This window comes from Pogona vitticeps, chromosome 3 (genome assembly GCF_051106095.1).
Source record: "Pogona vitticeps strain Pit_001003342236 chromosome 3, PviZW2.1, whole genome shotgun sequence".
Lineage (NCBI taxonomy): Eukaryota > Metazoa > Chordata > Lepidosauria > Squamata > Agamidae > Pogona > Pogona vitticeps.
In genome coordinates this window covers 30924300-30939775 of record NC_135785.1, presented here as the reverse complement: position 1 = coordinate 30939775, position 15476 = coordinate 30924300, and the positions used below count along the sequence as shown (strand labels likewise).

Sequence of the window (15476 nt, the reverse complement as noted above, 5' to 3'; positions counted from 1 at the left end):
AATGCAGACAGAAGGAAAACCCTGCAAAATTCAATGCACATATATACATGTTCTTCCAAAAAGTGACGAATTTCAGAAAGAAAATTAGTAAGAATTTGTTCTAAGGCAGAGCATTTGGTTTAAATTGATATACGTATAATACTTTCTGTTGCTTTTTTTTTTGCTTGTTTGTTTTCTCTATCTTGTGGAGGTCAGTTGCTTAGGCATGGGACACATGCCATGGCTGCTTAAATTCTAATGGGAAAGCAGTTATGGAACAGCTGTTGAGTGTTGCCCTGTGTTTTACTGGTTTAGTACAAGGGCTGAAATCCAGTTTAAGTTGCAACTACAGTAGGCCTATTGAGTCAATGGAACTTACACAGGTGTTGACTTGTCAAATCCCCACTGATTCAGTGGGCTTACTCTAGCTGCAACATTACTGGATTTCAGCCAATAAGGTGTCAATAGAACCATAATTCTTGCCTACCTGAAATATAGAGATTACATGATTGTTTGTATTTATGGCTTACCCTCAGACACGGAACCACCAGTGAAGGAAATTGGAAGCTGAAATCATTATCATCATTGTCATCTTAGAACTGAAGAGTTGGAAGGGAACCTATGGATCATTAAGAGTTGATCCCCTGTCAAGGAGACACAGTGGGGAACTGAACTCCCAACCTCTGGTTCCACAGCCAGAAACGTAAACCACTGAGCTACGACAGCACTGGCTAGGTGATTCTGGAAGTTGTAGCCATTTTTTAAAAAGGTAACATCTTGATTTTGATTATTTTCCCCTTTGTATGAGGACGCCTCCCTACAGGCATCAGGAAACAGAACCCAGTTCTGTAAAACTAATGTAGGAAACAAGAAAATCCACAACCACTCAGTTTTGAGCAGACTAGACTATTAGACCTTTGCTACTGTGGTCTAGAATCAAAACAAGCATTTTTCCATAAAACTGCCAATGAATGAAACCATGCAAGACATGTAGTCCTTTATACAAACTCATCAAATTATTATAACAATTTTTTAAAGCACAATATACTTCCAAACACACACACACACACACACACACACACACACACACACACACACATTCTCTTTATTTTCAAAGCAAAGACATGAAAAGTCTATCTTAATTTAAGATTTCTTTATTCTTTTCCACATGTTTTAAAAAATATGTGCATGTTAGCACCTCAGGTTTCATGGTTTCAACTTTTTTTTTTCTTCAAGTGTAAATTACAAACAGTAGGCACAGCAGGAATTATTTAAAACTGAGCCCTTAAAAAACAAAGGCAAGTTAAAAACCTGCTTGTATTTTTTTAAAAAATGAGAAACTTTTCTGATCTCGTATTATAAAATTCAAGTAGCTTTAAATAAGAATAGAAAATTTGGTTTCCAAGACAACTTGGTATTAGAAAGTTTTCAAAAGAGGACTAGGATTGCCAGCCCCCAGCTGGTGCAAAAAAAGGAAAAAAAAGTATTTTCAGTATAACGCATGTTAATCAAACCACACTTGGTGTGCAGAAGATAATTCTAGGAGGATTTGGTCTTCTTTTAAAGGCATTCTATAGTACCTGAATAATTCACATGTACTTTTTGGCAATGATTCTCATTAATCTGTGATACATTTCTTTCATACAAAAATATGATCCTCTTTCATCAAGATAAATACTTGATCTTCATGATGTAATGAATGGAATATCCACATGGAAAAGCTTTACCGATTGTCTGCAAATCAAGGAAATTCCTCTCCCTTTCAAACAGAAAAGGAGAGGAATTAAAATGTCTTCTACTTGGTAACTTGAGGCTCAGAGCAGATGCTTGGAAGTGTTTGATTTCTCTCCCTTCCCCAATATTTTAGCCCAAAGTAAAGCAGCTGTCTTGAAGAAGCTTCTTTTGTCACCATCTTCTGGGAGAAGAATTATAAATAAGAGTTTGTCATAGATTGCCAAACGTTGTCTGTAAGCCAGTGGGGAAATAAAATTAAGGGTCAATGAATGATACTGCAATGTATCTTGTTCCATTCAAGATTGGAAGTCCTTCATGTAAATGAGTAAGTCTTCCTGGATGCATAAAACTCCATCCTTTCCTGGGTGATTCAATTGAACAGTTGTACCTCAAAAATTTACATCCACCTCCCTATAAGAGAACCAGAAACAAAGTTTTAGATCTTTAAGCAGTTCTACCAAAATCTGTGAAAATTGATCAATGTATAGTCTCTTGAAAGCCATAATAATAACCCGTGTTACCATTACACTCTGAAACAAGTATATTGACTTTGATAAGCAATGCATCTTATCTGAAATGAAATCTCTGTTGGGGGCTCCCATTCCATTACATGTCCTTGCCCTGATATGGCCTCACATTACTAGTCACATGGGAAGATTCTGGACTGGTATGTGAGCATCAACCCATGTGTAAATGGCATAGTAGATATCATTTACTCATCAACATCTTCAAGTTCTTCTAGTCTAAGTATTAGCAACTAGCCTTACACCAGCATACCCAAACCTGGCTCCCTCCAAAGATATTGGACTACAACATCCATCACTCCTATCCAGGAAAAAAGAGTTTTCTAACCCAAAATATACCAGTTTCTTACTTAGGCTCCATAAGTAGAAGTGGGAGAACTATTTTTATGGAAACTAATTCAAGAAACTGAAGGGTTTAAATAATCCAAACTGGTTGTGCTCCAAAAATCACCTGAAAATCTTCTCCTACTTTGTTCAGAGCAATATTAATTGTAAAAGTAGATGCGTCATGATGAGGTCTGAGGGAACGCTGTCTGTCAGTAGTGTATTTCACAACAAAATTCAGCAAGGCATGGCCCTGAAAGGAAATAATAGGAAATACCTTATTCTAAAATATCCCATCAAACACTTTCTTTAAGACACTGAGTATGTATAGTTTAGCTTCTTTTACTTTTATTTTACATAAACCATCCATCCCAGCTTGTGCAATATCTCCTACTTCCAATCTCTCTCTTTTGTCTTCTTTTCTTTAAGAGGTAGGGTCAGCAGATGGCAAGTTAAAACAACCACAACTGTACAGCATGTAAAATGTTTTCTAAATATGAGACACAACATTGGTGATGATAATGGATAATCACTTCCACTACAGGGCATGAGCAATCTGCACAGGGCAGAAATAGAAGCTTGGATTGGGCGATGGGAAGAATGTACAGAACTATTATCCCATACACTTTCTTTTCATGCTGTATGTGTTTGTGACCTTATATGAGCCACATTTAGGAAAGAGACTAAACAAATAAGGATCTGTTGAGCCTGGTGGAATTGCTGTCTGTAAGAATGCCAGAATCTCAAATTCATTATCATCACTGGGGCCAAAGCTGTGCACACTCCCATGCTTAACCGAACAAGGCACTTTACATTTAATACCAGTTCCCACTTACCTTTGTATAGTAACCAGCAAATACTTTCAATGTCACAGGTGCTATAAATTCTCTAATAAAATGTATCCACACATGATCCAGCCCAACTTGCTTCATGTGAATGTCATCAGTTGGAACATTCTCATATCCTCCAGAAATGCGGCTGTCCTAAGACAAGATAATACAGAACTAATTTTAAACAGAAACACCTTTTAGGTAAGAACAGCTTCTTTGCAAATGAGCTTGTGCACATCACAGGTGACACTTTATAATAAAACATGAATTCTATGGCTAGAATCCTATTATAGATTTACACTAGCATAAGGTTAACTGCATAAATTGTGGCAGTGAATTGCTGTTAATTAATAAGTTACTGCTCACATTACGAGTCACATGCCAAGTTGCATGCCTGGTACGCAACTAGGCTCATGAACTGCAACTCAGAAATTAGTGGCAATTAGTAGCTGTGATTTACACAATTACACTTATGCAGGTGTAAATCAACAATAGGATTCTGACTTTTAGATTCCATATTGCAGTACCTTTGCTCACAGAAGGAACTGATTTGCAAGTTTATTAAGCTAATGTAATATTGACTTCAGCCAAAACTAATTTTGCACTTTGATTTTATTTTAGTAGGAGCCATCTCATTGACTTTTGAAGAAACAGGATTTATATTTTGAATTTTTTCCCCTAATATAACATTTGTTCTGTTGTACTGCTACTTCTATCAGGCTGTCAACAGAGAATTCTGTTACTGTCAGAATAGCGTAGTGAGTAATGCTGAGAGGTGCAAGGAGAGGGGGAAATTAAAGACATCCCACTTGTCTTCTTAGTCCCTCTAAACCTTCCCAAAGATGAAGAGGATTCCACAGGAGCCTTTACACAGCAGACTTGTACAAAACAGGGTTTCAGCCACTATCTCTTCAGTAAGATGAAATGCTGGATCCAAGACATTATGTTGTAGTTCACGATGAACAGATAGGCGGGGTATAAATGGAATGAATGAATGAATGAATGAATGAATGAATGAATGAATGAATGAATGAATGAATGAATGAATGAATGAATGAATGAATGAATAAATAAATAAATAGTTGATAGTCTTTGTTGTTAGTTCAACCATCATAGCCATAGTAAATATAAATGTGAAAACACATAAACTTTTTAAAAAGTTTTAAACTGTAATAAGGATCTGTACAGGAATATCCTTTTTTTGTTAGGGTTCCATCAAAATGCATATTTATATTAAAAGACACTACTAAATATTAGAAAGGACAAAACATAAGTGAAATGTTAAAAGAAATAAAGATAAAATGGCATTGTATTAAAATTTAGAATATTAGCTTCAGCAAAGCTGCTCCTTGGCTTTTGAGATGGATATACTGTATATAGTATCAAATGAAAACAAAAATGTGCCTGCATTCTTCACATTACTGATTCAAAGTTTTGCTTTGTAAACTAGCAATTAAAGTCTACAACCCATCTTAAACCCCTTTTATAGGCCATATACCTGAATGGCTCCTCTGGTTCTCGATTGTGAGCATGCACCTTACTCCCATATGCTGGCTATTATTGGAAATAGCTATAGTGTCATTCTGCAACCTTGCCCTGCATGAACAGAGGAGTTGGGTTTTGCTCACCTTTTTTCAGCAATATGCACACTTTCTAACAGTTTTATATATCGTTTCCAAATGCTATGCTTACGTGGTGTTTTCCACCAGACCATTGTCCGTAATGTTCCATCTCCTCCACGAGTTCATCACACGCTGTTTCAGAAAATATGGGAAACCAGAACACATCTGGGCATGGCTATAAGTAGGAAGTAGAAAGATATACACCCTTGCATTATTATCATGCTATGCTCTGTACATCAGCAGATGAGCCTGCCACACAGCTTTTGTTTTCTTTCTCCAAATTTAAAGAAAGGAGAAATGGAAAAATATATCCTTTCTCTTTCTTTCTTTCTTTCTTTCTTTCTTTCTTTCTTTCTTTCTTTCTTTCTTTCTTTCTTTCTTTCTTTTTCCCTTCCTCTACCAGTCAGATTGAATCACTTATTTTTTTAAAAAGACATTCATTATCTTTTAACACTCTGACTGAAATCCTGTTGCTTAATACAATAAGTAGCAACTAAGAGTAATGCCCATTGCATCAATAGAACCTATTGAGGAGCTGACTCAACACAACAACAATCAACCTACTTTAGCTGTGACTCATTAGGTGAAGGAACAAGATTTCGGCCTTAAAATTATGCATTGGTTATTCTGCATAATGTATCTGACCAACTACATAAGATGAAATTATCTCAAATCTCTAATTATCTGAAAGGAAAAACCACATCAGCAGCTGTCTGTGTCAGTCAGTGAAGAGTAGTTTCCTCTCCTATGCCCACAAATACCCACACTGGTATGTGATACTGATACTCATCTTTCTAACATTCCCATACATGGAAAAAATAATGTTTCCTTTTCCAGTAATTTGGTTTCTCCTAGAAGCACTTGTACTATGATGTAGTAATCCCAAGCAACTCCTCAGGTGTCAAGCAGTTTCTAGATTATGGGCACCCTGCAAACATTTGTCAACTCTGATACTGAAGCCAGTATTGGTGGTTTATTCTTGTGGGGGCTTTCCCATAAGCACATGAGGAGAAGAGACATGGAGAGTTGGGTTTGAGGCTAGAACGGCAGATTGCCAGAGTCATAGCAAAGAGACAGGATGCTACATAAATAATTATTAGCAATGCTGCAAATTTGGGATTGGAGCAACATTGAAATTGGGATGAGGCAGGGGGTGGGGGAGAATGTGCAACAGTAACTTTTCCTTTACAATCAGAGTCAAAGTTCCTGGGTGGTAAATAAATCCAGCTCCTATGTTTCCTTTAATATCTACCTTCCAGCAGCAAGAATGGTGGTGAGGGAACCACAGAAAACATTTGTTCTGTAAAGCCTAACAGGAAATTTCTGGCCATAAAACCTGAGAATAAAAAATAACCCTCCCTCTTTACGCTTCCTCATTCATCCTGAATGCCAAGGACAGGCAAAACAGGAAGGCCAGTTTACATGAGGGTTGAAGAGGTTTCCAGGCCTCTTTAAGGGAAGAGTAGTGAGTGTGCATTTTCTTTCCAGCCAAATTTTCCCTCTTCCTCATTCCAAATTTTAAGAAGCTGATAGGATGAGATACTTGCAATGATAGTATAGTATAGAAAGGGGACAACAGGGAAATATTTTGGATGGGTGAGGTTCTGGCTTTTATGGGGAGGCAACATGGACAAAGCAGCCTCCCCCTCTTAAGAGCTTCACTTTTGCTGGTTGAAAATAATGATGGACAGGACAAGGTGTCATACCCACTTAGGCTAGTGCACTGGTCATACCCACTTAGGGAACAAATGAATAGGGATCACATGCAAAACTGAATCAGTTTCAAAACAGAACTGTGGGAAAATCCATTCTTCTCCCTCCCTGGCTTCTTTTTCCCATAGAGTTTGGTCTCTCCTGTAACTAGCCTTCACATGGCTTAAATATACACTTCTATTCTATTTCTATAGAGGAAGCTCCCTGTACTAATAATTGTTCTCCTATTATAAGCTACAATGGGAATTAGAACTGACCTTGTGATGTATACAATTATGCAGGGGATGGATAAAGTGGATAGAGGGAAGCTCTTTTCCCTCTCACGCTATACCAGAACCAGGGAACATCCACTCCAATTGAATGTTGGGAGAGTGAGAACAGACAAAAGAAAATATCTCTTTGCCAGGATGTGGCAATGGCATCTGGCCTAGATGCCTTTAAAAGGGGATTGAACAAATTTCTGGAGGGAAAGTCCATCGCAGGTTACACGCCATGATGGGGATGTATAATCTCCAGGCTTAAAAGGAAGGTATATCAAAATACCATTTGCAGGGGAGGGGTATCAGGAGACAGGCATCTAGTAGTCTCATGTGCTCCCAGAGGCATCTGGTGGGGCCACTGTGAGATACAGGGAGCTGGACTACATGGGTCCTTGGCCTGAACCAGCAGGGCTCTTCTTATATTCTTATGACCATCGACACTACTAAGTGTACATACATGGTTTCAAAAAGATGGAAATGTAACATAAAATTTACACGAGTAGAAATTGTACTATTCCTTTGTCCTTTTCATGAAATTCTGGTCTGGGAAAGATAGTACCACCACAATCAAATACAGGAAGACAACTAGATGAATATCAGCTGGAAACTGAGAGAGTTTGCTACCATGTTAACTGCCATGTGTTCATCTTATGGAATCCTGGGATTTGTTGTTTTTGTGAGACATGTAGTGTTCTTTGCTACAGAGAATTTATGTGCAAAATGTATAAAGCATGTTAACTCTGTACAGAATGCCTAATCTGGAAGCAGTGGCAGCCTCTGACTTAGTGGTGGCCATTTTTCACATTGGCTGGCTCTGGAGGGGCGGGGAAGCATGGTGGCCACTAGAGATGACAAGGCCTGGGGGGAGGGGGAATGGAAAAATTGGGAAAAATCCAGGAGTTTTTTTTCCTATATTTTTCCCAAAACTGTTTTTTGTTTTCCAGGAAAAAAAATGAAAAAAAAATGAAGGAATGTGGAATATGTTCTTTTATAATAATAAATAATATGCCTACAACATGGTATTTGAACTACAAAACATGAACACCTTAATGAAAAGCTTCTGAATTTATTTATTTCAGTTCTCTCTAGAGATCTAAAATTTCCCCAAAAATTCCATTTATTCCAGAAAAAAAATGGGGATCTTTTTTTCTCTCTGGAAAAATGAAAATGTATAGAAATTTTACATCTCTAGTGGCCACCATGTTGAGCTGTCTTTGTTGTCACAGAATCCTCTTGTGTGAAAGAAGGAGCTCCTCATGCTTCCAAAGCCAACTAATTGGGTCAGCTGGTAGACAGGACTCAGTCTGGAGTGTATAAAAAGTTCTAGGCTTAGCTAGCTGTCCTCTTTTATCATTGGAGGTGCCCGCTGTAATCAATAAAGCTGTGGCCAGTTTGTTCAAATAAAGATGAGTTTCTTTGATTTGTTACAGTTCTCCTTTCTTTCCCACTGACTGACTGGAGCCCTTAGAGTCAAATGACAATATCTAACCTCATTTGGAAGATCACACTGTATTACTATCCAAAGGAGAGTGGTCACTTACCTGTTCCACTATATGTTCAGTGAAGATTTTCGAGTAGTTGGGATTTATGTAAGTTTCCTTCCAGTCCTGGAAGGAATAATTTGGGGGAAATGATTTTTTGATTATTTTTTAAAAATGCATAGAGTACATTTTTTCTTCAGACTGAATAAGAAAATAGAAATAATAAGTGTGAACAATACCAAAGGTATTGCATTTAAGAATATTTTCTTTGATCTGTTCCTTATAAAAAGATTACTGCTTTATAAAATCTGAAAATAATTTTAGCGAACATTTCGATACATACCACAGGATTCTCAAAGATTTGCCAGAGGTCATTGTTGTAGTGAGATATATTGTAGTTGGCAGTTGACAAAAGTCTCCCAAATTCATGTCTGTTAGTGAGGTACATAAAGACACCCTACCAGCAGACATAAAATAAAAAATAAAAATAAAATCCTCATGTTAGTGACTAGACTTAACATTTGGAAACACCAAAAATACCAATGAGTTATATCTAGACTTAATCATATTTTCAGTAGATCCACTGAAATGAGTAAGGTAGTCAAGACATCTAGACTCCATTTCTTTCAATAAGAACTAAGGACAACCTAGATTGGATTCATCCTAACATTATTCAGCCTTCTGGCCATTTAAGATATTGATAAAATTTAACATCTATGAGCGGATTTCCCTAATGAGGACAATTGCATATAAATTATATCCATCTATCTAATACTCTAGCTATGTAGGGTTTTTTAGTGGGGATTCAGAAGAACTGTATTGATAATTAAATGCCACAGGTAGCGGGTGACTGAAGTATGAATTCTGATTTGTGCTTGGAATAGATATTCTATTTGAACTGTAACTCTGAGAAGCATGCTAGCTGGGATGCTCTGGGAATTACAATCTGAGAAAGCAAGTTCTCCAAGATTTTATTCTTATGTATGCAGAGGTTCTTTTTCATATGCAGCATGCACTGGAAAGGCAGGTTTTCACTATGCAAAAAAAAAAAAGCATCCCCAATTCAAGTGAGGGAAAACTCCATGTCTTTACCAAAGGCATGTATTATGCATATGACTAGAGATGGGGACGACTCACCATTTTGGCGAGTCGTTCTGCTTCGTGAGTCGTCAAAAGTTGATGACTCATAAAGCACGAAGTTGCCCCCATTAACTATTTCTGGAGGGTTACTAAAAAAACCCCATATACCCATTCCCCCCCTGCTGCCGCACACACACACACACACATACACACTGTCACCCCCCCCATTGTCCCGCTGTGGCAGGCTAAGGGAATCCAGGCTGCACTTTGCAAAGATGGTGGCTGCAGCTTCCCTATGCTAAATGAAGCTGCAACCACCATATTTGCAAAGGGCACCCAGTTTCCCTTTCTACAGCTGCAGAGGCCTGATGGAGACCTCAGCAGCAGCAGCAGCGATTATTACAGTAAGGGGGTGTCGGCAGGGGTGGGGGACTAAGGTAGGGAGAGGAAGTGGGTGGTGGTAGACTGTGGGCGTGGGTGGCTGCTTCTTGGCCCACTGATCAGCTGATTGGCAGCCCGGTAGGCAGAATGGAAAAGCCATAGGAAGGCTTTTTTCCCCGTATGGGGATAAATAAAAACAGGGAAATATTTGTCAATCTGTATTTATCAGGACTTAAAATTTGATGAATACAGATCGACAAATATATGATGAATCAGTTATATTTGTCAAAAAAAATCTGTTTTTATATTTGTCCCCATATCTATACATGACCTTAATATCACATTATATGGAAATAATAACCATACCATACTAAGAACACACAATAAACACATGGGGTATCTATCATTGACATGAGGCTTGATGACTAATCATTAGAATTTCCTGACAGAGAAAAGAGTGGAATTTTTATCTGTACATTTTATGTAATTGTCCTCAACCCCGAAATATCAGTTGGGTGGATTCAGATAACAATACGGAAAGAACTGGAAATCAGTATCACATTACTATGAACTACTTCAGATTGTTTCTCGTTACAGTCAACGATGACTCAGCCTGGAATAAAAATGTTCACTTCAGAATTGTTAATTATATGAATGAGTTAAAATTAGAGCTTATGTAATATTTAAATAAGGATGAGGACCAAAATTAGTGCCTAACTGAAACAAAAGCTGTGCGATTTCAATATTACTACAGCATTTCAAATTTGGAAGTGAGACTTTGTTTTTCTAGACCAGCTTGTTATCAAACCTTATTTAAATTGTCAGTCAAAAATATGGTAATTTGTCATGGCTGACCCATATGATTTTCCACATTCTTGAATTTATATGTTCAAGACCTACAGGCATATATGGCAACTTCAGTATATAAAAGTCATTGGAAGCCTTATATTTTTGGCCTAGAAAAATGTGCAAGTGCTATCTTGCTACTGAAGACATTAAACATATGCTCAGTTTGGGGCTCTTATTTTTTAAAATATACAGAAAGTTGTAATTAAAAAGCACTGAGAAAAAAATGAATTGTCAATTATGTTATACTTCTTGCTTAATGGAAATACACCACCCACTGCTCAGTTTTATGCTCCATTACTTCCAATGGAATTGAATCAGCATAGAACTGAATAAATACAGTGGTGACGCATGCTTCTGATAGTGGGTGTATTTAGAACTGTGTCATTACGTTATTTTAATGTATCTATGTTATGTTGTAAGCCGCTCAGAGTGGTACAATATACCAGATGGGTGGGATATAAATCAAATAAATAAATAAATAAATAAATAAATAAATAAATAAATAAATAAATAAATAAATAAATAAATAAATAAATAAATAAATAAATAAATAAATAAATAAACTTTACAGGCATAAATTTATCATGCAAAACAAAAGAAAGCCATAGTATATATTCTCTTTCTACAGAATGAAAGAACATCAGTTTTCTTCAAAACAAGATACTGAGGAATGTGTGTTAGGTGAACAGATGACAACCCTTATTATGCAATAGCTTTTTCTGTTTTCTAAAGCTCGAATACCTTATAGAAATGAAGTAACTTGGCTTCACTACCATAATCTATCAAACTACATTCAATAATAATTACACAAAGCCCATTGATTGTATTTATGGTTTCTGGAAGATGTAGGTTATTGAATTGTAGATTAGGAAACATCACCTATTTTTGGCAGTATATTTCAGTGTTTGTACCATTCTTGTTCCCATCACAAACTGCTGCCTTGTCATGGTGAAGGGGCTTGAGTAATTCAGAAAAACTATGGGCTATGCCGTTCACGGACACCCAAGATGGACAAGTCATAGTGGAGAGTTCTGACTAAACGCGATCCACCTGGAGCAGGAACTGGCAAGCAAATCCAGTATCTTTGCCAATAAAACTCCATGGACAGAAACAAAAGGCTAAAAGATATGATGCTGAAAGATGAGCCCCTCAGGTCAGAAGGCATCCAACATGCTACGGAGGAACAGCAGAGGACAAGGACAAGTGGCTCCAGAGCTAATTAAGTGGTTGGGCTAAAGCCAAAAGGACGCTCAGCTGTGGATGCGCCTGGAACTGAAAGGAAAGTCCGATGCTGCAAAGAAAAATACTGCATAGGAACCTGTAATGTAAGAGCTATGAACCTCGGTAATCTGGATGTAGTCAAACAGATGGCAAGAATCAACATTGACATCCTGGCCGTCAGTGAACTAAAATGGACAGGAATGGGCGAATTCAGCTCAGACAATTATCATATCTATTCTTGTGGTCAAGAATCCTGTAGAAGAAATGGAGTAGCCCTCATAGTCAACAAAAGAATGGGAAAAGCTGTACTTGGATAAAATCTCAAAAATGAATGATTTCAATATGAATCCAAGGCAGACCTTTCAATACCACAGTAATCCAAGTTTATGTACCAACCACCGATGCTGAAGAGTCTGAAATTGACCAATTCTATGAAGAATTACAACACCATCTACAACAGACACCAAAGAAAGATGTTCTTCTCATTCTAGGGGACTGGAATGCCAAAGTAGTGAGTCAAGAGATAAAAGGAACAACAGGTAAGTCTGGCCTTGGAGTTCAAAATGAAGCAGGGCAAAGGCTAATAGAGTTTTGTCAAGAGAACAAGTTGGTCATCACAAACATTCTTTTCCAACAACACAAGAGGTGACTCTACACATGGACATAACCAGATGCGGAATACCTAAATCAGATTGATTATGTTCTCAGCAGCCAAAGACGGAGAAGCTCTATACAGTCAGCAAAAATGAGACCTGGAGCTGATTGTGGCTCTGATCATCAGTTTCTTATAGAAAAACCTCAAGCTTAAACTGAAGAAAGTAGGAAAAACCACTGGGCTACTCAGGTATAATCTAAACCAAATCCCTTATGGATACACAGTGGAAGTGAAGAACTGATTTAAGGAACTAGATTTGGTGGACAGACTGCCTGAAGAACTATGGATAGAGGCTCGTAACTTTGTACAGGATGCAGCAACATAAACCATCCCAAAGAAAAGGAAATGCAAAATAACAAAGTGGCTATCCAACGAGGCCTTACAAATAGCAGAAAAGAGAAGGGAAACAAAATGTAAGAGAGATAGGGAAAGTTGCAGAAAATGGAATGCAGACTTCCAAAGAATAACAAAGAGCCTCGTGGCGCAGTGGTTAAAACGCTGTACTGCAGCTAAAACTGTGCTCACGACCTGGGGTTCAAATCCCAGGTAGCCGGCTCAAGGTTGACTCAGCCTTCCATCCTTCCGAGGTCGGTAAAATGAGTACCCAGCTTGCTGGGGGGGGGCAATGTGTAGCCTTTATAATTAAAATTGTAAACCGCCCGGAGAGTGCTTGTAGCGCTATGGGGCGGTATATAAGTCCAATAAATAAATAAATAAATAAATATAAAGAGGGGCAAGAGGGTCTTCTTTGCACTGTTCATTTAGAAATAGAGGAAAATAATAGAAAGAGAAAAAATGAGAGATCTGTTCAAGAAAACTGGAGATATTAAAAGAACATTTTGTGCAAAGAAGGACATGATAAAGGACAAAAATGGGAGGGAACTAAGAGAAGCAGAAGACATCAAGAAGAGGTGGCAAGAATACACAGAGGAATTATATCAGAAAGGTTTAGATATCCCGGACAACCCAGACAATGTAGTTGCTGACCTTGAGCCAGACATCCTGGAGAGTGAAGTCAAGTGGGCCTTAGAAAGCCAATAAGGCCAGTGGAGGTGATGGCATTCCAGTTGAACTATTTAAAATCTTAAAAGATGATGCTGTTAAGGTGCTACATTCAATATCCCAGCAAGTTTGGAAAACCCAACAGTGGCCAGAGGATTGGAAAAAATCAGTCTACATTCCAATCCCAAAGAAGGACAGTGCCAAAGAATGTTCCAACTACTGTACAATTGCACTCATTTCACATGCTAGCAAGGTTATGCTCAAAATCCTCCAAGGCAGGCTTCAACAGTATGTGGACCGAGAACTCCCAGAAGCTGGATTTCGAAGGGGCAGAGCAATTAGAGACCAAATTGCTAACATGTGCTGGATTATGGAGAAAGCCAGAGAATTCCAGGAAAACATCTGCTTCATTGACTATGCAAAAGCCTTTGTCTGTGTGGACCACAGCAAACTATGGCAAGTCCTTAAAGAAATGGGAGTGTGTGAAGGGGAGGCGAAGACAAAGGGACCCTCACAGAGTGCCTGACCACCTTATCTATCTCCTGAGAAATCTATATGTGGGACAGGAAGCAACAGTTAGAACTGGATATGGAAGAACTGATCGGTTCAAAATTGGGAAAGGAGTAAAACAAGGCTGTATATTGTCTTCCTGCTTATTTAACTTACATGCAGAATACATCATATGAACGGCCGGACTGGAGGAATCCCAAACCAGAATTAAGATTGCCGGAAAAAAATATCAATAATCTCAGATATGTAGACGATACCACACTGATGGCATAAAGTGAGGTGGAATTAAAGTACCTCGTAATGAGGGTGAAAGAGGAGAGTGCAAAAAATGGTCTGAAGATCAACATAAAAAAACCCCCTAAGATCATGGCCACTGGTCCCATCGCCTCCTGGCAAACAGAAGGGGAAAATATGGAGGCAATGACAGATTTTACTTTCTTGGGCTCCATGGGGACTGCAGATGGTGACAGCAGCCACGAAATTAAGAGACCCCTGCTTCTGGGAGGAAAGCGATGACAAACCTAGACAACATTTTAAAAACAGAGACATCAGCATGCCGACAAAAGTCCACATAGTCAAAACTATGGCTTTTCCAGTAGTGATGTATGGAAGTGAGAGCTGGTCCATAAAGAAAGCAGACCACCGAAGAATTGATCCTTTTGAATTGTGGTGCTGGAGGAAACTCTTGAGAGTCCCCTGGATTGCAGGAATATCAAACCTAGGAAATCATACCTGAGTGCTCACTGGAAGGACAGATCCTGAAGCTGAGGCTCCAATACTTTGGCCATCTCATGAGAAGACTCCCTGGAAAAGACCCTAATGTTGGGAAAGTGTGAAGGCAAGAAGAGAAGGGGGATGAGAGAGGATGAGATGGATGGGTAGTGTCTTCAAAGCTACCAACATGAATTTGACCCAAATCTGGGAGGCAGTGGAAGACAGGAGGGCCTGGTGTGCTCTGGTCCATGGGGTCACGAAGAATCGGACACGACTTAATGACTAAACAAGAAAACCATTCTTGTATTAAATTATTTGCTGAAATCCTGTTATGCAGTTCTACAAACTGCATAAATTTTAGAGGCAAAGTGTCATAAGGTAAGACTTCTCCATAGAACTTACCTGTTGCTTACTAGGTAGGATGTCACATATAGAGTATCTATTTTAATTGTATTTTAATTGTTTTATCTTTTTATTGTATTTTAATTGTTGTAAGCTGCCCAGAGAATTTTGTTTTGGGTAGAGTGGGTGGCATATAAGTTAAATAAATAAAATAAAATAAAATAAAATAAATAAAATAAAATAAAATAAATAAAT

The 15476-nt window shown here is 38.1% G+C and overlaps 1 protein-coding gene across 2 annotated transcripts in view; it reads right to left on the bottom strand.

Moving 5' to 3' along the window:
* Positions 1-1117: 1117 nt before the first annotated feature.
* Positions 1118-15476, bottom strand: part of PLOD2 (procollagen-lysine,2-oxoglutarate 5-dioxygenase 2) — an 85957-nt gene continuing 71598 nt past the window's right edge. For both annotated transcript variants that reach the window (XM_020815230.3, XM_072996031.2), the window contains 6 exons: positions 8811-8924; positions 8528-8593; positions 5084-5188; positions 3398-3544; positions 2689-2814; positions 1118-2124 (listed from right to left, as the gene is read on the bottom strand). In XM_020815230.3, coding sequence (XP_020670889.3) covers positions 1969-2124; positions 2689-2814; positions 3398-3544; positions 5084-5188; positions 8528-8593; positions 8811-8924 — 714 coding nt within the window. In that variant the 3' untranslated portion in view covers positions 1118-1968. The remainder of the gene's footprint in view (positions 2125-2688; positions 2815-3397; positions 3545-5083; positions 5189-8527; positions 8594-8810; positions 8925-15476) is intronic.